Here is a 22,321-nt window from a genome sequence, read left to right on the forward strand (position 1 = left end):
GTGATAAGTGAATTGGAGGGGGGGTGAATTTTCATATAAGTCATCTATTTAATCTATATTAAGGATTAAAGTTATGCATAATTAGGGGCGTGTCTGCTTTGAGTGACAGGTGAATCAGGTTTCTTCAGACCTGGTCGCGACTCGCAATGCATATCTATGGCACACCTAAAGAACCGTGAATTTGTTTTTGGGTGTTGCCGGTTGAATCTATCCATGTAAAAAAAAAAAAATTTTTAGCGAATCTTAAGTTTCACTAATATTGTTGATGTGAGGTAGCCATTTCAAGTTGGTCTTGTTGTCTTAGCGTGCGATAAATTTGGAATGCAACTTCGCACGGCCAAGCCAGGTGCATATAGAGGTTGTCAGTATAGATGGGCATGCATAGTGTTACATTACATTACAGTCATTTAGCCGACGCTTTTATCCAAAGTGACTTACAATAAGTGCATTTAATGCAGGAAATCAGAACTGCTAGTCACCAGAGGTCATAAGTGCATCTTCTCTCTAAGCAAGCATCTAAGGGCTTTTTTTTTAAATGAGTGAATAAGATAAGTGCTAAGAGCAAGTAACAGGGTAGTAGTTCTTGAAGGGGTGAGTTTTCAACCTGCGCTGAAAGATGGGCAGCGACTCCACTGTCCTGACATCAGTGGGGAGTTCATTCCACCACTGTGGGGCCAGGACAGAAAAGAGCCGTGACCGGGTCGGTCGGTGGCAGGGGCCTCTGAGCAACGGGGCAACCAGGCGTCCCGAGGCAGCAGAGCGAAATGGTCGGGCGGGGGTGTAGGGCTTGACCATGGCCAGGGGATAGCAAGGAGCTGCTCCTTTCACTGCCCTGTAGGCTAGCACCAGAGTCTTAAACTGGATGCGAGGAGCCACTGGGAGCCAGTGTAGGGACATGAGAAAGGGAGATGTGTGGGAGAGCTTAGGGCGGTTGAACACCAGACGAGTGTTCTCGGATTCTCAGTCAGATCTACCCCTTGCTCCTCCCCAGCTCCACCCTCTTGCCCAAATATGGTCACATTTGGTTTTGGCGAAGAAAAAATGCCAAACTTGAGGCTTCAAAAGTGTCTACATCCATTATTTTATACAGTCCATGGTCGGAACTGGACCTTTGAGCAGTGGAAGAAGGTCATCTGGTCCGATGAGTCCCATTTTCTTTTAAATAACATGGATAGCTGTGTCCATGTGTGCCGTTTACCTGGGACCAGGATGCACTGAGGGAAATGACAAGCCTGTGGAGGGAATGTGATGCTCTGGGCAATGTTCTGCTGGGAAACCCTAGAAAAGCACTCTAAAAAATGCAACTTGATTGATTTATGTAAATTTGACACGTGCCACCTAAACATTGTTGCAGACCAGGTACACCCCTTCATATTAGTGGTATTCCCTGATGGCAGTGGCCTCTTTCAGCTGGATAATGCACCCATCTACACTGCACATATTGTTCAGAAATGGTTTGAGGAAAGTGATGAAGTGTTCAAGGTGCTGCTCTGGCCTCCAAATTCTCCTGTTCTCAATCCGATTGAGCATTTGTGGGATGTGCTGGACTGACAAGTCTATTCCATGAAGGCTCCACTTCGCACTTGCAGGACTTTAAGGATCTGCTGCTAATGTTTTGGTGCCAGATACCAAAAGATACCATTTAGGGGGCGTCTGGGTGGTGTGGTGGTCTATTCCGTTGCCTACCAACGTGGAGATTGGCAGTTCAAATCCCCGTGTTACCTCTGGGGACACAATTGACCGTGTCTGCAGTTGGGAAGCCGGATGTGGGTATGTGTCCTGGCCGTTGCACTAGCGCCTCCTCTGGTCGGGCGGGGCACCTGTTTGGGGGTGAGGGAACTGGGGGGGAATAGGGTGATCCTCCCATGCGCTCTGTCCCCCTGGTGAAACTCATCACTGTCAGGTGAAAAGAAGCGACTGGTGACTCCACATGTATCGGAGGAGGTATGTGGTAGTCTGCAGCCCTCCCCGGATCGGCAGAGGGGGTGGAGCAGCGACCAGGATGGCTTGGAAGAGTGGGGTAATTGGCTAAGTACAATTGGGGAGAAAAAGATGGAGAAAAAAAGACAACATTTGTTGCTCCTTCTCATATTTTACTAATCAGAAGTTTTATCTAACACTTGAACAACTGGGATTTCACTCCAGGATTTCACTCCTACCTAAACGACCATGGGCGGTCAAAATGACCACCACGGTTTTTAAACTCTATATTCTGTCAAGATAAATACCCAATTGAGATATTAATGCATTACATATTTTAGTATGTCTGTTAAGAAACTAAGTTACACAAAAATTAACATTTTAACAACTTTAATACTATTTTTCAAACAGTTTAAAATGGCCAATGTCCAAAGCCTGTAAATACTGCAGCGCCTCAGTGGTAGTCATGGTGCATCTGAAACGGCGTCTGTACCCAGACATTTTGCCAATAATCACACATCAAGTTTAGACTGTTACTCTGCACTGGAGAATGCTAGTGTGTTTCTAGGACAGAGGAATGAACTTCATGAAGGAAATGATGCGACCAACACACGTCATATAGAGTGACATGACGCGCACAATGACGTGCAAATTACAAACGGTCATGTTGACCATCCATGGTTGTTTTAGGTAGATGTTATAACGTTTTTGTGTGCAATTGATCTAAAACTCATTTTAAATACAAATATATGCAATTTTAGGAGAATTCGGGAGCAGTGGGTCTGTATCTTCTTTCTTTTTTTCTTCACAAAGTTATTAAACTTTGAAAATCCAAAAGGGCCATAATGACCGTCTTGGTCGCTCTATTAAAGAGTGTGTATAAAGTGCGCCACAAAAAGCTAAAGAAAAGGATCAATGCAAATATGAAGATATGGGGCCAAGCGCTTATCTTATGTACATGTAACTTGTTTTGCTCTCTTGCCCTCTCCACCTCTCAGCTCTAGGTCTTCCAACCCAGGTAACCGATGTGTGCCCACTGATTCCATCCTTAGAGAAGATTCTTGAGGAAATTACAGAGCTGGCCGAGTCTGGCATGAAATACACACATATGCCACATGTCGTGGAGGTGGGATATTGACTCATTCAGTTTAATTCTTAACATATTGTAACGTGCATGGATAAGTAGAGACACTGGCCGCTGGCTGGCGGGTCTGACCCTTTAGTCGAGCAGTTAGCGATGTCTCCTGCAGTGCGGGCGATACGGGTTCACTTCCCGGCCGCGGCAGTTCCTGTGGTTGCGTTGTCCCCCGAATTCACTACAATATGTGTGTGTGTGTGTGTGTGTGTGTGTGTGTGTGTGTGTGTGTGTGTGTGTGTGTGTGTGTGTGTGTGTGTGTATTGGATTTTGCTTGACAGTGATTCTAATCACTAAACATGTCCCGGTCCCGTCTCTGCTCTGTGGACCTGTCCGTAACATCCACCACCTGAAGCTCTCTACTCACCAGTATGGCCGCCCACACTCTTCTCAGTCCTGCCCGTCCGTCCCCAGGACCGGCTCATGTTCCCTGGCTTCTCTGCAGTCATAAAACAGGCAGCTCTCTGAGCTACATGGCTGATGAGACAGCGCATCAGCATTGCCATGCCAGTCTCATGTACGGTGGGTTATGGTGAACTCATAGCACTGCAAACTTCTCCAACCAACGAACCAACTGCCCCTCTGGCTCCTTGAATGTCATCAACCACTGCAAAGAGGCATGATTAGTGAAGGCAGGGCCAGCTCCCTGATCATTTAGGTCAACTCCTCCAGCTACGCCGGCTTTTGGCCAGCAGTCTTGCACTCCCCCACTGCTGTGACCATGGGGGGAATCTGCAAACGTGCCGTTCCATCACCATCTCCCTTTATAGCGCACACTCCAGTGCTTCAAGCAGGGAGTGCGGACGAGCCAGCTGGTTATGGGCATGCAGGTCAGCCAGGAACAGTGCCCTGATAAATTGGTGGTGGGCCAACTCAGTTTGCACCGTAGATGGTATGCGCGTGTACACCCATCTCAGTCAAATCCTAAATGTCACGAGACAGAGTCCGCAGCAGCTCACCCGTACGTCTTAAGGTCGGTATACACTGTGCGATTTTGGGCCATCTCAGACGAAAGATGACTAAACGCGGCGATATCTTTGGTCGAGGCTCCAAAATGGTGGTCCTACGTCACACTGTGAGACAGGTTCAAAGACGGCCGTTATCACGGTCTTGTGACCGAAGATAACCTGGGACAAAGTCTGACAGTGTCAGAAATTTTGGATGACCATCTCACAATGTGACTGCTGCTACGACCTACGTCTACCAACCAACCCATCAGGACCTTGGCATAAGGCCGCTGCTACGCAAATGTGTCCGCAGCAGCACCTTCTCGTGGTACCTCCTGTTTTCACGAAGTCTGCTGCGGGGATGACCGGGTTCCCGGCGGTATAACCGGGTGGGTCGATTGGACTCGTTAGCCTTGGTTGGCAGCCAATCTAGGAGAAGGACAACTCTGATTTCAAACCCGGGTAGATGGAGCTCGTTAGTCTTGTCAGGCAGTTCATTTAGGAGAAGGAAGACTCTGATTTAAACCTCCGCTGCCTTGCGGGTATACTCGTATACGGGAAAGGCTTGGGGAAGAAACCCTGAGGAAAAATCTGCATCCCTCTCCATTGCCAGTCGTCTCCTTTAATCTTGCCACTGGTAGTAGGTGGTCTCGGACGAGAGTGGGGCTGATGATGCGCGACTCTCCTTCACTTTAATCATCGCGCAAGTCATCAGTCATCCATCACAGCATGACTAGATGGTCCTCGTCGCTGCGACGGACGAATAACGCAACACTAACCAACGAATAGAAATGCAGCATGAAATGATGCACTGATCAACGCGACGCAGAATCTTTGCTGGCGCTAAACACAAACAAACAGACCGTTAGGATCTGTGACCCAAATGCGATGGATTCAACAAAACGACCTAAAACGAGCTAACGAAACGAGCAACAAAACGAGCAAAGTGAGAACTGCGGCGACTATTGGAAGAACTCGATTCCTGCTTGGCGCCATGTTGCTCTACCAGTGGCTAGATTGATTACGCGCGCTAATGCGGCACGCGCGCTGATGACGTTTTTATGGACTTGCGTCGTAGCCTGTGATTCAGTAGACGTTATCGTACAGTCTACATACGTCAAACTTGATGTCGTACCCAGGTTTATTAGATCCATATCGCACAGGGTGGCTTGCAATAGTTTTGCTAAAATCGCACAGTCTGTAGGAGGCTTTAGTCGACCATGCAGCTCAGATCGCAGGAGCTCCGGTCGAGAGCACTGCCCAAAACGCTGCTCCAGCACGCTGGTTAACTGGTCGTAATCCGTCCTCTCGCTGGGATCCAACAACAGCAGACAAGACAGCGCGCTGTCCGTCAAATAAAGAGTAAGCTGGGCTAACAGTTCAAGTTGGGCATGGAGCGCCTCCCAGACCGATTTGCCGGTGTACTTGGGCGTTTTTATGCCTACCAGTTTATGCAGATCCAGTGCACCGCCATCTTTGTTTATCTCAGTCCCTGAAAATCTGATGGCTTTTCGGTGTAGGGGAGGCGCGGAATAGCAGCTGACATCTGAGGCCCCAGCAGCGGCTAAGTATGGCTCTCCCATGAGTGTCGGCTGTCATTTCACCTTAGTGCCCCTCTGCCCACGTTGTCCTCCCGACGACTGCGCGGCACCATCATCTGCATGCCCGTCGTCTTCCTCTATCTTGACATGCACTGAAGGCTCCATCTTAGCAGTAAGATAGCGATGCTAACAAGGCAAGTGTCCAGTCAACAGCTAGCGTTAGCTCTCCAGCTCATAGAATGTCCCTACGGTCCAATATTAAGTTTGCTTCTGACACCACTTGCATATTAATAACACACTTCAAAACTTACAACCGAGCGTGGCTTAGATTCACGGCTGTTGTCGGCCACAGCCACGCCGTACAAGCCTCCATTAAACCCGACTCACAGGTCGTCTCTCTCTCTCACATAGTCCCGCTCACTAACACTTGACCCGGCAACAGTGTACCCCCCCACCACCACCCCGAACTGCAAAATATCCCCCAACCATGTCCAAGTAATACTTGTAGCCCTCTGGTGAAGCTGAACACGCTACAAATCGGTAGGCGGTGGCCTACTGAGGATGCCATTGCCACTGCCCTGCACGTTGCTCTGACCCACCTTGAACTTAACAACACATACATCCGGATGCTGTTTATAGATTACAACTCTGCCTTCAACACTATCATCCCCGCCAAACTAACCACCAAACTCCTCTCCCTTGGCCTCAACCCCTCCCTCTGTAACTGGATCCTGGACTTCCTGACCAACAGACCTCAGTCTGTTAGGTTAGGTGACCACACCTCCTCCACCTTGACCCTCAGTAGAGGTGCCCCTCAAGGCTGTGTTCTGAGCCCCCTCCTTTTCTCCCTCTTTACCCACGACTGCCTGCCAACTCACCCCTCAAATGTTATAGTTAAGTTTGCAGATGACACCACAGTCATTGGCCGTATCACCAACAATGACGAGATGGCCTACAGGGATGAGATTGAGCACCTCACATCATGGTGTACTACCAACCATCTTGTCCTTAATGTGCAGAAGACAAAGGGGCTGATTGTGGAATTCAGGAGGTCTAGAAGCTGCAGCCACTGCCCCATACACACCAATGGGATGGAAGTGGAGCGTGTTTCCAGCTTTAAATTCCTTGGAGTCCACATCAGCGAGGACCTTTCGTGGACATTAAACACCCAGGCCCTTGTGAAAAAGGCCCAACAACACCTGCATTTCCTGAGGAGGCTGAGGAGCGCCCGTCTACCCCCCAAAATTCTCACCAACTTCTACCACTGCACCATAGAGAGCATCCTGACCATCTGCATCTCAGTGTGGTACGGCAACTGCACCTCAGTAGACCAGAAACCTCTGCAGCGGATCGTCAAGGCGGCCCAGCATATCACCGGTACCCAGCCCCCAGCCATAAAAGACATTTATCACAAACGCTGCCTTCGAAGGGGTCTGAGCATCAGCAGAGATCCCACTCACCCCAACCATGGACTGTTCTCCCCCCTGCGCTCTGGAAGGCACTACAGGAGCCTCAGAGCCCACACTACCAGGCTCAAAAACAGCCTTTTTCCACAAGCTGTTGCCCACCTGAACCTGGCTACCCACTGAATATCTGTAGATATTTTTAAATATTTTGTACCCCAGCTCTTTTTTAACTTATTTTTAGCTTTTGATCTTCATGTGTGTATATCTTATATTGTGTTTGCTGTGTTTGTCTGTGTCTGTCTTGCACTGTTTGGTGAAGCCACAGCCCTCATTTCATTTTTAACATGTGCCTGCACATTGTTTTTAATGACAATAAAATTGAATTGAATTGAATTGAATCTTATGTCTATAAAGCAAGTTTGTTTTTCTTTTGTAGGTAGTGTTGCCGATGTTGTGTAGCTACATGTCTCACTGGTGGGAGCATGGTCCAGAGAGCAACCCGGACAAGAGGGACAACTGCTGCACCTCCCTTACATCAGAACACATCAACATTCTGCTGGGCAACATCCTGAAAATTATCTACAACAACCTGGGAATAGACGAGGGCACATGGATGAAAAGATTAGCAGGTAACAGTAAGGAAGCAGTGTGTTCATGTGACATGTGATCATGTCGTGGAGGTTCACAGTTGTGTGTGGAATGGTGGTGGTTGTGTGGAATGTGTGTTTTAGAAATAACTGATTTGTAATAGTAAAGTGGTACTGTAGGGTCATTCCGTGGCCATTGGTTATAAAGGTTTCAACTTATTTTCTGAGTAATCACGTTTTTTGTTCATAAAAACCTCTTTCCTCCCGTCGCTTCCCTTCCTACACCCTGCTCACTGAGTCACCCCTTAGCTGCACCCCCAAGACCTTCCCGCAAAAAGCCATCCTCCCCCGCGTTTCTGTCCAACACATGTTCGCAAAAACTACAGCACCTAGTATATGAGACATGGCTTTTACTATGAAGAAGAACAAGACAACATTGCTTTACCTGATTGGTAGAAACCCTCGTTCTCTCACGGATTAAGTCGAGGGAAAGCAGTAGAATGCATAATGATGGGCTTCACATCGGAATGAAACAATACACATTAGTTCGTGTGATAACGTGTTCTTTATGAAAAGATGTAGTTTCACCGGATTCGGGTTTACCGATTTTATTCAGTCTCACGGAACAGCGTACAGATTCACATGTTGTCATTTCAGTTATCACTACTTACTCTGTGTATGTCTCAACTCATCAACTTGATAACCCTTGACAACCCTGTACCTCCTTAGACTGTGGGGTGGTACTGCAGGTAAGTATAATATGAAAAGGTAGTCAGTACACCACATCCCTCCCCCCTTAAGAGTAAACTACTCGGGTGAGCTTTAACCTCAAGTTGCCTTCTTTTTTTTTTTAAACTGCTCACACATTGTACTGTAACAGTAATTCAAAACTAAATAACATGTTTAACTTAATCAAGTGTTCAAAGTTAATTTCAATATTTCATATTATGACAATGTTTACCCGTGTGTGTGTGTGTTTTTTTTTTACATATCATGCTTGAACATAGCACAAGAATGAACTAGGAAGGTGGGTAGACTACCAGCCCTCCAGTGATTCCCAGAGCGCATTCTTGCTCTTGCTTGAGGGATCTCACTACTAACTTACAAAGTCTTTCAGGTAAGCAGGAGCCTGTCTTGTGCGCTCAGAGCGGAGCAGTACTGGTGGTGGGTCTGCTCTCACATCTGGCGGGTCTGGAGGGTGAACCTCAGCTATCTCAGCAGGCTCAGAGACTTCCCCTTCCACTGAAGCAGGGACCGTCGAGTCTGCAGGCAAGGCCTCCGCTGCTTGCTCCGGCTCCTGAAGAGTGGCAGGCTTCTCTGTCACCTCCGGCATGGACGTCTCGGTCATTGTTGCATGCCGTCTCCGGATTTGGTCGACATGATGTCTCATGACGCGTCCATCTCCTGTCTGTACTGTGTAGGATACAGGTCCTGTGTTCTGCTCGACCACCGCTGGTACCCACTTGGGCCCGTTGCTGTAGTTACGGATGTACACATCATCACCAGGGGAAAAACTTCTCCACTTACTGTGTGTGTCATGTTGTTGCTTTTAAGTTGTTTCTTACGTATCTTGGACTTCACATCAGGCAGTAGAAGATCCAGTGTTGAACGTAGTCTCCTTGACATCAGCATTTCCGCTGGTGACAAGCCAGTAGTGGTTTGCAGTGTGATTCTGTAATTGAATAGAAATCTGGCTATTTTTGTTTCTAAAGTGTCTCCTTTTATTTTCTTTATACCTTGTTTGAATGTCTGCACGGCTCTTTCGGCCAGGCCGTTTGATGCCAGGTGGAAGGGCGCGGATGTCACGTGCTGTATGCCATTCTGTTTCAGGAACGTCTCAAACTCTTGGCTTGTGAAGCAAGTTCTGTTGTCAGATACAATTGTCTGGGGAAGCCCGTGCGTGCTAAAGCACTGTCTGAGCTTTTCGATAGTTGCTTGGCTTGTTGCGGTATTCATTGGATACACATCAATCCATTTGGAGTGTGCGTCTACAATGATAAGAAACATCTTACCTAGATGAGGGCCAGCATAATTAATATGAGGTCTGTTCCAGGGTGTCTCAGGCCACTCCCAGGGGTGGAGAGGCGCTGCGGCTGGAGACTTTCTGTTTTCCTGACATGTGTGGCAGGACTGTACTTCCCTTTCAATGTTGGAGTCCATCCCTGGCCACCATATGTACGAACGTGCTAAGCCCTTCATTCTAGATATATCTGGGTGTGTGTGGTGTAGTTGTTGCAAGATGGCTTCCCTTCCCCTCTTCGGAACAACCACTCTCGCCCCCCAGAGCACACATCCATCTTTCACACTCAGTTCCAGTCTTCTCTGACTGTAGGGTTTGTATGCCGTTTCCACCTCTTTTGGCCATCCTTTCAGACACCAAAGGAGCACTTGAGAGAGTGTCTCATCTTTTGCTGTCCACTGCTTTACCTGTGCTGTTGTGATAGGTGGATCTTCCATCACATCCAGCATCAGGACTTGTTCTGTGTCATCCACCTCCTCTGTTTGTGGCAGTGGCAACCTGCTCAGTGCATCTGCATTTGCGTGTTCCTTGCCGGGTTTGTATATGATTTTGTACTCGTAAGCTCTCAGCAGTGTTGCCCACCTTTGCACTCTTGGTGACCCCATCTGTGGCACTGGCTTCTTCTCATGAAAAAGTGATATTAGCGGTTTGTGGTCAATGCTGATTGTGATTGTACGTCCATAGATGTATTTATGGAACTGCTTGATTCCGAACATGATGGCTAACCCCTCCTTATCGAGCTGCGAGTAGCGCTTCTCGGCTGGTGTCAGTGTGCATGACATGAAGCCTAATGGCTTTTCACTTCCATCTCCCATGACATGTGACAGCAGGGCGCCGACTCCCTATGGTGAGGCGTCGCATGCCAGCACCAAGTCCTTGTCTGCTGTGTATTGACCCAGGACTTTGGCTGATTTCAGCAGCTGTTTGGACACACCGAAAATGTCCTCCTGTTCCTTTTTCCAGGCCCATGGAGCATCTTTTCTTAACAGCTGGTGTAATGGAGCTAAACGTGTGGCAAGATTGGGGAGAAATATGTTATAGTAATTTAATAGGCCTAGGTACGCCTTAAGCTCAGTCACTGTGGTTGGCGGTAGGGCCTTCTCAATGGCTCTCACCTTACTCTGTACTGGGTGCAGACCATCAGCATTGATCCTGTGACCTAAGTATTCCACTTCAGCCTGTAAGAATGCACACTTGCGTCTGTGAAGTCGCAGACCGGCTTCTTTGAGTCGCCTGAGCACCTCATCCAACATGCTCAGGTGTTCGGATTCATCTCTCCCCGTCAATAATATGTCGTCTAAATAAACAGCTACCCTAGGCAGGCCTTGTACCAGACTTTCCATTGTTCTCTGAAAAATCGCAGGTGCTGACGATACCCCGAACGCAAGCCTATTGTAGGTGAACAGGCCTCTGTGTGTGTTTATTAGGTATTTCTTGGACTCGTCATCCCTGATGATCTGTTGATAGGCGTGGCTTAAATTGAGCTTGAAGAACTGTTTCCTTCCTGCTAGTGTATTGAACAGGTCTTCGACGTGGGGAATAGGGTATTGCTCTAGAGAAGAGGCACCGTTTACTGTTAGTTTGTAATCGGCACATATCCTGACTGAACCATCCGGCTTCAGGACAGGTACAATGGGCGCCGCCCACTCAGCATACTTAACAGGTGCTATAATGCCCTCCTTCAGTAGTCTCTCTATCTCCTCTTCTACTTTCGCCCTCATGGCATACGAAACTGAGCAGGGCCTGTAAAACTTGGGACGGGCTTTAGCAGACACACGAGTTGTGGCTTTCATGCCTTTTAGCATGCCAAGTTCTTGCTTGAAAACATCCTCATGCTTCATGAGCACTTCCGGTAATCTCTGTGTCCTCATATGCTTTATCTTCAGGGCCTCTAGCCATCCTCTTCCCAACAAGCTAGGTCCAGTACCTTTCACCACCACTAGGGACAACGTCTTCCTCTGTTGCGCGTAGTTTACTTCCACTTCAGCCACTCCTACTACTTTAATTTTCTCTCCTGTGTATGATTTGAGTGAGAGATTGGTTTGTTTTATTGACGGTCGTTGTTTGTCTTCCCACGTCTCATTAAACTTCATTTCATTCATGATGCTCACACTACACCCTGTGTCAATTTCAAAATGTACTTTCTTCTTATTCACTTCCACATTTACTTCAAATGGATTTATTCTCTGTATGGACGTTTCTGTTTTCAAGCCAGCTAATGTAAGTGCCTCTTCTTCTTGTTCCGAACTATCACTATCCTGCCTCCCACACTCACAGCCTACATTTTGTGATGGATGTGGATGCGCGCGTCGCTCTGCTCTGTGTGATTTCTCAGTGGGGCACGGTGCACCTCCTCTGTTTCTGTTTCTACCAGCCTTGGCAATATGCCCAACTTTTCCACAAGGGTGACACTTTGCTTCTTTAAACTTGCACTCCGCTGCACTGTGTTGCTTTCCATGACATCGGTAGCATCCTTCTCTCTCGTTTTCCAATCTCCTCCCTTTCTCTCTTTTCTCTCCATTTCCATACTGTGACATGCTAACGGTGGCTTTGCTTTCAGGTCTTGTGCATTTTTATTAGCGGCCTCTGCAGCTACGGCAATCTTGAATGCCTTCTCAAACGTGAGGTCTGTTTAAGATAGTAAACGTCTTTGAATCCGATCATCATTAATACCGCACACTTAGACGGTCTCTTAGCATCTGTTCCAGTGTAGTTCCAAAGTTACAATCATGAGCTAATCATCTCAGCTCTGCTACATATGCATTGACGGTCTCGTTAGGCTGAGGAAACGGGAATCAAATTTATATCTCTGTACGATCTCCCTCGGTTTAGGGTTGAAGTGCTCTCTCATTAGAGTTGTTATCTCATTGTACGTTTTTGAGCTAGGCTTTGCTGGACTCACCAGGTTTCTTATGAGCTTGTATGTGCCTGGTCCCACCATGCTGATGAGGATAGCTCTCTGCTTCTCTCCACCATCAATTTCATTTGCTTCAAAAAACTGATCGAGAATCTCACAGTACTCTTCCCATGTCTGCTCCTTTGCATCAAATGCCGACAGGGTGCCTATCATTGCATTCATCTTTACGTTTCTGCTCGTTAATCCTCCGGTCCAATTTAGGCCTGGCTAGTTCTCCGTACTTAGCACATCTTCCTACCGTCTGCCACCTGAACTCATCCAGTCGCATCCGTCTTCAGTCAGGCACTTCCCCCATCCATCCAGTATCCTTGTCGCCAATATGTGATAACGTGTTCTTTATGAAAAGATGGAGTTTCACCGGATTTGGGTTTACTGATTTTATTCAGTCTCACGGAACAGCGTACAGATTCACATGTTGTCATTTCAGTTATCACTATTTACTCTGTGTATGTCTCAACTCATCAACTTGATAACCCTAGGGGTCAACTGTACCTCCTTAGGTTGTGGGGTGTGACTGCAGGTAAGTATAATATGAACAGGTAGTCAGTATACCACAGTTCGTATTGCTGAATTGATCGAAATTACTGCTAAAATATCTTATGTGAAGAGTTTAGCTAGCAAACGCTTCACCTGCACTGCCAACACGGGACGGGGAACTGGGGGGAATAGCATGATCCTCCCACGCGCTACGTCCCCCTGGTGAAACTCCTCACTGTCAGGTGAAAAGAAGCGGCTGGTGACTCCACGTGTATCGGAGGAGGCATGTGGTAGTCTGCAGCCCTCTCCGGATCGACAAGAGCGGGTGGAGCAGCGACCGGGGCGGCTCAGAAGAGTGGGGTAATTGGCCAATTGGGGACAAAAGGGGGGGGGGGGTCACTTTAAACCTATCAAGTTTGTGAGATTTGGAGGGATTTCAATTTACAAATAAAAAATTAAAAAAACACTTGGCAAGCTTGATCAGAATTCATCCCTCCATTTATCATTTTAATCATTATATTCGTCTCTCCTCAGTCTTTTCTCAACCAATTATCAGCAAGGCCAGAGCTCAGCTGCTGAAGACACACTTCTTGCCCTTGATGGAAAAACTCAAAAAAGTGAGTAGTACGGCTGGTAGTACCATATCGCCTTATTGTTTCTGACTGCTGAAAAGCCACGTCTTAAATGGAATGCAAATAAAGAGTAATTTCAGGAAAAAATACTACCATAATCTTTCCTGCAGTATTTTTCAGATTTAGGTTATCGGTAAATATTAATTTTGTCTGCCATGGACCTAACGGCATGCTAACGACCAAGACGGTCGTTATGACCGTTTTGAATTATCAAATTTTAATAACTTTGTGGGGGAAAAAAGATACAGACCTGCCGCTCCCTGAATTCTCCTAAAATTGCATATATTTGCATTTAAAACGAGTTTTAGACTAATTGCACACAAAAAATTCATGATAAGATCTACCTAAAACGACCATGGATGGTCAACATGACTGTCTCGTAATTTGCGCGTGATCGTGCGCGTCATGCCACATTATATGACGTGTGTTGGTCGCATCATTTCCTTCGTGAAGTTCATTGCTCTGTCCTAGCAACACACTAGCGTTCTCCTGTGCAGACAAATCGTCTAAACTTGATTTTTGATTATTGGCAACATGTCTGGTTACAGACACACCATGACCACCACCGAGGCGTTGCAGTATTTACAGGCGTTGGACGACAGCCATTTTAAATTGTTTGAAAAATAGTATTAAAGTTGTTAAAATGTTAATTTTGTGTCAGTTAGTTTCTTAACAGACATACTAACATATGTAATGTATTAATATCTCAATTGGGTATGTATCTTGATTATTGACACAATATTGTGTAGCGAATGTAGGGGGGCAGCCCGGGAACCGCCACATCCGGGACGCGAATCCAGATCTCCCGCACCAGGGGCGACAACGTTAACCAGTCGACTAAAGGGTCCGACCTTTTATCGTGTCTATTTATTCGTGTATGTTGCACTACCCCCCCCCTTCGGGAAACGCTTCTGATGGCCTCACGGTCCCACCATCCCACTTCTGACACCAATACAGCGATTTCGGGGGGGGGGGGGGGGGGGGCTGGAGGCTCGAGAACCGCCGCAGCCGGGACGCGAATCTGAATCTCCCGCACCAGGGGCGACAACGTTAACTAGTCGACTAAAGGGTCCGACCCGTTAGCCAAGGGCTAGCGAGTCTATTTACCCGTGCACGTTACACGCCAAAAAAAATTTGTTTTTTTTAGCTAATTAGGGGGTAGCGCGGCCGGACCGTCACAGCCGGGACACGAACTCGGATCTCCCGCACCACGGGCGACAACGTTAACCAGTCGACTAAAGGCTTTGATCTGTTAGCCAAGGGCTACTGAGCTTATTCATCCGCGATCGTTACAATAAGAGTTTAAAAACCGTTGCGGTCAAAAGGACCGCCCATGGTCGTTCTAGTAGTTTTTAAGTTTCGGTCGTTGTTTGGGATTGTTTCGATATTTTTTTTACATTTCACGTGTTATTGGCTTTATTACGTTTGTTAGATTAGCAATATGTGTTTTCCGTTTTGTGTTTCAGGTAATATTTTCACTTTTTCAATTTTGCTATTGAAGTCTCACTGAAGTTTAAATTGTTTAAAAACAGTATTCTACTCATTAAAATCTTTATTTTGGTGTCAGTTTCCTAACAGACATACTAACATATGTAATGCATTAATATCTCAGTTGAGTGTTCATCTTGACAGAATACAGAGTATAAAAACCGACGGTCATTTTGACCGCCCATGGTCGTTTTAGGTAGGAGTGAAATCTCGGTCGTTCTAGTGTTAATCTTAGTCGTGAAAGACAGAATGATGGAATGGAAGCGGTATTCTGTGTAAAGTTTTTTTTTTTTTTTTTTTTTTTGGGGGGGGGGGTGTAAAATAGGTCTTCCCCTAAAGGTCCACCCCGTCCTACACAGACTCAAGCACTACAATGTTGTTGCCCGAATTTTGTAAATATTTCACAATAGCCGCAAAGCTTTAGCAAAGATATTTAGCAACAAGTAGCACTGCTAAAAAGGTTGCTACCAAATAATGGGACGGTAGTGGAAGGTAAGTAGGCAACCACTTGGTAATAATCCCTGCATTTGTGTTTTCATGCCCAGTTTTATAATAACATTGGATAGCCACTCTTAAAAACGACCCCTACTTTTGAAAAAAAAGTGTTTTCTCTTAAAATCAGCGTTGGTAGTCATTCCAGCTAACTACAGTGGAAAGTTAACTTCAAAATGCTGATTAACAACTCAAGGTTGACTCATTTAGTCAGTGATCAATTCTTTCTGACATGCTTACTGTATGGAATAAAGCTGTGATTTTAGATTTTTAAAAAATAAAAGGTTTACTGTGTAGCTAGCTGCCAACCTTGGATGAAAAAAATTCTTGGCCAAAATGGAGCAATATCTGCTTATATACTTGTGCAAATTCACTGTTATCCTTGAAAAGGATCTGGTGGTTCAAAGTTCCCTTTGACAGCAAAATCTAATTTTGATTACAAATTTTATTCCGAATGCAATTATTATTCAGATTGTAATTTTGACTGTATTTGTGATTCTGCTTCTTGTCTTGATACTGGTTTTGATGATCATTCTAATTCTGATACTGTCTCTAACCTTAATCCTTTTTCTGACTCTGACTCAATAGAAGGCTGCTGTTGTGTTGACGGATGAGGAAAACACCAAGGCTGAGGGGAGGGGTGAGATGTCTGAGGCAGAACTTCTAATACTGGATGAGTTCTCGGTGTTGGTCAGGGACCTCTATGCCTTTTACCCGCTCCTTATAAGATTTGTCGACTACAACAGGTAGTCTGCCTTCATGTTAAATGGGCACTATCATTTCCTTGGTTTTGCTTGACTTTATAAATGTTTTTTAAATCAAAATAATGTTCAAAAGATAAGGAATATTACTTTTTCATGATCTCAGATCTTCATCATATAAAAGGACAAAGCAAAGATGAGGCACATTATGCACATAACAGGGGATGCTCCATTGAGCTTAGCGGGATATGCCTTTTTTCCTACCTTTTGTATTTTTTTCTAGTCGAATCTATTTCTGTAATTGAAAAGTTCCTTTCCAAGATGCTTTAAAACAGTAAACAAACTCTTAACAGGGCCAAATGGCTTAAGGAGCCCAGTGCAGAAACCGAGGAGTTGTTCCGTATGGTGGCAGAAGTTTTCATCTTCTGGGCCAAATCTCATGTAAGAATTTTACTTATTCAAAGAGCAGACGCATGAAAGCCAATATGGCAGCTGCACACATTTCAAGAAGTTGAAGTTAGGACAAAAAACTATCATTACGGGGAGAAAATATCAACAGCAAAGATATAAGTGTCACCTAATTTTATATACAGTGCATCTGGAAAGTATTCACACCCCTTCACTTTCCCCACATTTTGTTATGTTACAGCCTTATTCCAAAATGGATTAAATTCCTTTTTTTCCTCATCAATCTACACACAATACCCCATAATGACAAAGTGAAAAAGGTTTTCTAGAATTTTTTGCAAATTTATTAAAAATAACAAACTGAAATATTGCATGTACATAAGTATTCACACCCTTTGCTATGACACTCAAAATTGAGCTCAGGTTCATCCTGTTTCCACTGATCATCCTTGAGATGTTTCTACATCTTGATTGGAGTCCACCTGTAGTAAATTCAATGGATTGGACATGATTTGGAAAGGCACACACCTGTCTATATAAGGTCCCACTGTTGACAGTGCATGTCAGAGCAGAAACCAAGCCATGAAGTCAAAGGAATTGTCTGTGGACCTCCAAGACAGGATTGTAACGAGGCCCAGATCTGAGGAAGGGTAAAAAAATGTCTACCACTTTGAAGGTCCCGAAGAGCACACTGGTCTCCATCATTCGTAAATGGAAGAAGTTTGGATCCACCAGGACTCTCCCTAGAGCTGGTCGCCCAGCCAAACTGAAACTGAGCAATCGGGGGAGAAGGGCCTTGGTCAGGGAGGTGATCAAGAACCCGATGGTCACTCTGACAGAGCTCCAGCGTTCCTCTGTGGAGATGGGAGAACCTTCCAGAAGGACAACCATCTCTGCAGCACTCCACAAATCAGGCCTTTATGGTAGAGTGGCCAGACTGAAGCCTCTGCTCAGTAAAAGGCACATGAGAGCCCGCTTGGAGTTTGCCAGAAAGCACCTAAAGGACTCTCAGACCATGAGAAACAAGATTATCTGGTCTGATGAAACCAAGATTGAACTCTTTGGCCTGAATGCCAAACGTCATGTCTGGAGGAAACCAGGCACCTCTCATCACCTTGCTAATACCATCCCTACAGTGAAGCATGGTGGTGGCAGCATCATGCTGTGAGGATGTTTTTCAGCGGCAGGAACTGGGAGACTAGTCAGGATCGACGGAAAGATGAATGGAGCAAAGTACAGAGAGATCCTTGATGAAAACCTGCTCCAGAGCACTCAGGACCTCAGACTGGGGCGAAGGTTTACCTTTCAACACGACAACGACCCTAAGCACACAGCCAAGACAACGAAGGAGTGGCTCCGGGACAAGTCTGTGAATGTCCTTGAATGGCCCAGCCAGAGCCCAGACTTGAACCCCATTGAACATCTCTGGAAAGACCTGAAAATAGCTGTGCAGCGACACTCCCCGTCAAACCTTACAGAGCTCGAGAGGATCTGCAGAGAAGAATGGGAAAAATACCCCAAATATAGGTGTGCCAAGCTTGTAGCTTCATATCCAAGAAGACTTGAGGCTGTAATCGCTGCCGAGGGTGCCTCAACCAAGTACTGAGTAAAGGGTGTGAATACTTATGTACATGCAATATTTCAGTTTTTTATTTTTAATAAGTTTGCAAAAATTTCTACAAAACCTTTTTCACTTTGTCATTATGGGGTATTGTTTGTATTTTGATGAGAAAAAAATGAATTTAATCCATTTTGGAATAAGGCTGTAACATAACAAAATGTGGGGAAAGTGAAGGGGTGTGAATACTTTCCGGATGCACTGTATATCCATCCACTATCTGAACCGCTTATCCTGCTCTCAGGGCCGCGGAGATGCTGGAGCCTATTCCAGCAGTCATTGGACGGCAGGCGGGGAGACACCCTGGACACCCAGGCCACATATATATATATATACATATATATATACTTATCAACACAGATACAGGGAAAAAAAGTTTTAATACATTTCAGTACAGGCCTGTTTCGTGCGACACGCACTCATCAGCTGCTAATGAGTGCACGTCGCACAAAACAGGCCTGTACTGAAATGTATAAAACTTTTTTTTTCCTGTATCTGTAATGATATTCCGCTCCTCATTAGTTGAGCACTTATAACAACATTGACAGTTTCGGGAAAAAAAACCCGCTATATATATATATATATATATATATATATATATATATATACACGTATATGTAGTGTTTATTTTAGGAAATAAGTTTACATCTGTCCCATCTGACCTTTGCAAATGTTTTAGTCACAGTTAATTTTATTTAATACTCACATATCAAATGGTCAAGAATGTAAGTAAAGTAGCATAAGAAAGTAGCATAGTTTCCACTGACACCCTGCTGGTTAACAGTACCGGTGGCGGTCGTTGGTAACCCGGGCCTCGACCGATCCGGTATGTAAGTCTTATTTATGATCCGCATATTTGATTTGGCAAAGATTTTACGCCGGATGCCCTTCCTGACGCAACCCTCCCCATTTGTCCGGGCTTGGGACCGGCACTAAGGATGCACTGGCTTGTGCATCCTCAGTGGCTGGGTTAAGAATGTGACAACATAGATAAGTAATTGAACAATGTCTGAAATCATATTTTTTTAACCAACAGCTGTTTTTGTAGTTAGTATAAGCTCACATTAGAACATTAGCGTTTTTACCTGACAAAATAAAATTGTACTCTTATATACCAAATTTAACTTGAAGGGACATATGAATGGTCTGACTACAGGAGACACTACAAATTGTTGTTATACGTATCTTTATCACCTTCCATGCTAAGGCAAATGTTCCTCAGTCACTTATCTAGAGATTCTAACAAGCAACTCTAACCTAGCATTGCTAGTAAGAGCACATGATGGAACATTGTTTTTTCATCAGGTTTACAGGTGGATTTGCATTGTATACTTAACAGTAATTTGAGAATATTTAACAGCTTCCCACCAGAGTAGTCCCTTAAACAACTGTAAAACACAACAGTAGTTAAAAAAGAGCAAAAAGTTTTTGACACCAATCACTTTTCTTTTCTTGATGATGGTGGGAAGCAGTGTCTCACTAAGCACCTCAGATTGTCATATATTGAAAACGATCTTTTTTTTTTTTTTTTTGTACGTCAGTGAGTTTTTTTGGTGTGGAATTTAAATAAAATTTAACCTCGCAGGGTTCAACAATATACCCAGGGGGCAAACCCCCCTTTTTTGGAAATCAGACATGGAATGTTGTAAAAGGTTGGCACCCAGAAATGATATCTAGGACCATCAAGGATCACAACCTGGTCAACTAGCTACTGGAAAGCTACTGGGTGGGTCCAAACAATCCAACCCCTATTGCGAAATAGCACCAATTATGCTGATGTGAAGAGATTCCATCGTTCTCTTTCTGATTGAATATCTCTGCGGTAGTTCACACTAGAAACAAACTGAGCCCACCAATTGAAAGAGCAGAAAATAAGCTTTCAGATGGTACATCAGGTGATGCCCCAGAGAAGCTGAGGTGACTAGAAGCAGCTCATATGAATGAGAAATACCATGCACTGCGGCAAACTGCAAAGATTCTTCGAGCAGATTGTGTGAATTGCAAGAGGCAAACTCGTGAGAAGCAGTCAACTGAGATATCCTTCGCATCTGCTAATGACATGGTTCCTGACCCACTCTTCAACTTCACAGCCATGCTGCTTAATGACAAGATACCAGAACTCAGTGAAGATGGAAGAGTCATTGTTGATCATCCAACAGCAGAAAAAGTTATGTCACAGCACGTCCTACAGCATGTCTCTGGGGTACCAACACCTTTGGGCATAGCCACTGCCTACCACATATTCAATCAGACACGTAGTAAATCACTAATTATGCTGAACAACAGGCTGGGGCTTGGGAGCAGTTATGAACGTCTGCAACGTCAGCTGACAGCACAGAGTGAGAAGGTCATGCAGTAGGTTGAAACTCATGGGGTTTACGTCCCAGACACCATGACGAAAAACTGCAAGATTCCCCACGTGTTTGCCATGGACAATCTGGAAAAAGAAGACACTAGAGGGTGGCAGTTTCAATGCCACCACTACAATCATAATTGAAAACAAAGAGATTGAGAGAGTGCAGGAGGGTGCCAGACTCCCCACTTCCACTTATGACAGAAGAAAGACTCTCTCTGATGTTACTGACCCACCTGCTCCCAAGTGTTACATCTCAACTAAAGATAGGCAGAGGTCAAGGTCACTTGAACACATTGAGAAGCTAGAGAGTCTGGTGACTTTCTCAGATGGTATGGCTGAAGACCCGTTGCTTGTGTGATGCCTAGCGAGAATGGTTACAACTTCACAGTTGTTGGATGCTCCTCCAGATACAGAAGCAGGACTGTCTGGCTTTTCTGCCTTCTGTGCAGACCTCCACTCATATAGACAGGCCAGCATCATTGGCTATCTTCCTTTCATCCCAGCATGTCCAACTGATCCTGCTGTCCTGAAAAAAGGGATGAAACGGCTGGTCAAGACATTGCGTGCACTGGGAGACAAATATACCATTATCACTGGAGATCAGGCTACATATGAACTTGCAGTTGCCATCACAGACAAGCACAGAGACGAGTTCTACAGTGTAGTCTTGCTGCTGGGGGGCTTTCACCAAGCTCACAACTACATGAATCCTGTTTGCAAGATCATCAGGGATGCAGGTGCAGAAGATCTTCTTGTCGCAGCTGGTCTGTGTCAGAAAGGGGCCGCTAAGAAGATGTTTGGTGAGAAGGCTGACTACTACCAAACCATACATGCCCTCAGGATCCTCAGTGAGGCCATGTGGCGCCTGTACTGGGAAGCATTTGAGGCATGGGAAACATACAGAGAAACATCCTGCAGGACACTTACACCAGAAGGGTGAGGACGAGAGCCAAGAATATCATGAGCGACACTTCTCACCCTAACAACGGACTGTTCAGGCTATTGGGGTCTGGTAGACGCCTCTGTAGTGTCAGGGCCAAAACAGAGAGACTAAAGAGAAGTTTTTATCCACAGGCCATAAGAACTCTCAAAATATATGACCTTTCACATACTTGAGACAGCTAGGGTTTTCTTTTTTATTTATTGTTTGTTTTATTTTGACTTAAGAATGCACTGATCTTTTGTCTTCTATCTCTATATAGTAGGCCTATGTCTTTTGTTTCACACAATGACAGACTGAGTACCCCCTTTCATTTCACTGCATGTTTACCCTGTATTTCTGTACATGTGACAAATAAAGTACTCAAACTTGAACAGAACACTGGCAGTCACAGGTAGAAAATGTCTTGAAGATGTTGTTTGAGAAAGACACTACTGCTACTCAGAAGTTAGAGATCATCCAGATGACACATCCACAGTTATCAGTCCTACGAGAGCAGATGTTGCTTTTCCAGGAATCACTGAATGAATAACCAACAGCAGTTTTCTGGGCAATCTTCCTGGAGAAGTCGGACATTCTCCACAGGTTTATCTACTGTTATCTACTGTGAATCAGCACGAATGCTACCCTACCTCACTGCAGCAGGCCACTACAAATATGGGCAGCAGTCTTTGCCTCTGTATTTGGCTGAGATGAAGAAACTGCCAGAAACAGCCCCAGAGGTACATGAAGCACT

The 22,321-nt window shown here is 45.3% G+C and overlaps 1 protein-coding gene across 1 annotated transcript in view; it reads left to right on the forward strand.

The window, feature by feature from the left end:
* The window catches only part of ryr2a (ryanodine receptor 2a (cardiac)), a 1,161,183-nt gene that overhangs the window by 510,270 nt on the left and 628,592 nt on the right, over nucleotides 1-22,321 (forward strand). The window contains 5 exon segments of the mRNA XM_056296806.1: nucleotides 2,919-3,046; nucleotides 7,386-7,578; nucleotides 13,485-13,567; nucleotides 16,151-16,308; nucleotides 16,617-16,704. Coding sequence (XP_056152781.1) covers nucleotides 2,919-3,046; nucleotides 7,386-7,578; nucleotides 13,485-13,567; nucleotides 16,151-16,308; nucleotides 16,617-16,704 — 650 coding nt within the window.

The sequence above is a fragment of the Lampris incognitus genome, chromosome 17 (assembly GCF_029633865.1).
Source record: "Lampris incognitus isolate fLamInc1 chromosome 17, fLamInc1.hap2, whole genome shotgun sequence".
In the NCBI taxonomy this organism is placed as follows: Eukaryota; Metazoa; Chordata; class Actinopteri; order Lampriformes; family Lampridae; genus Lampris; species Lampris incognitus.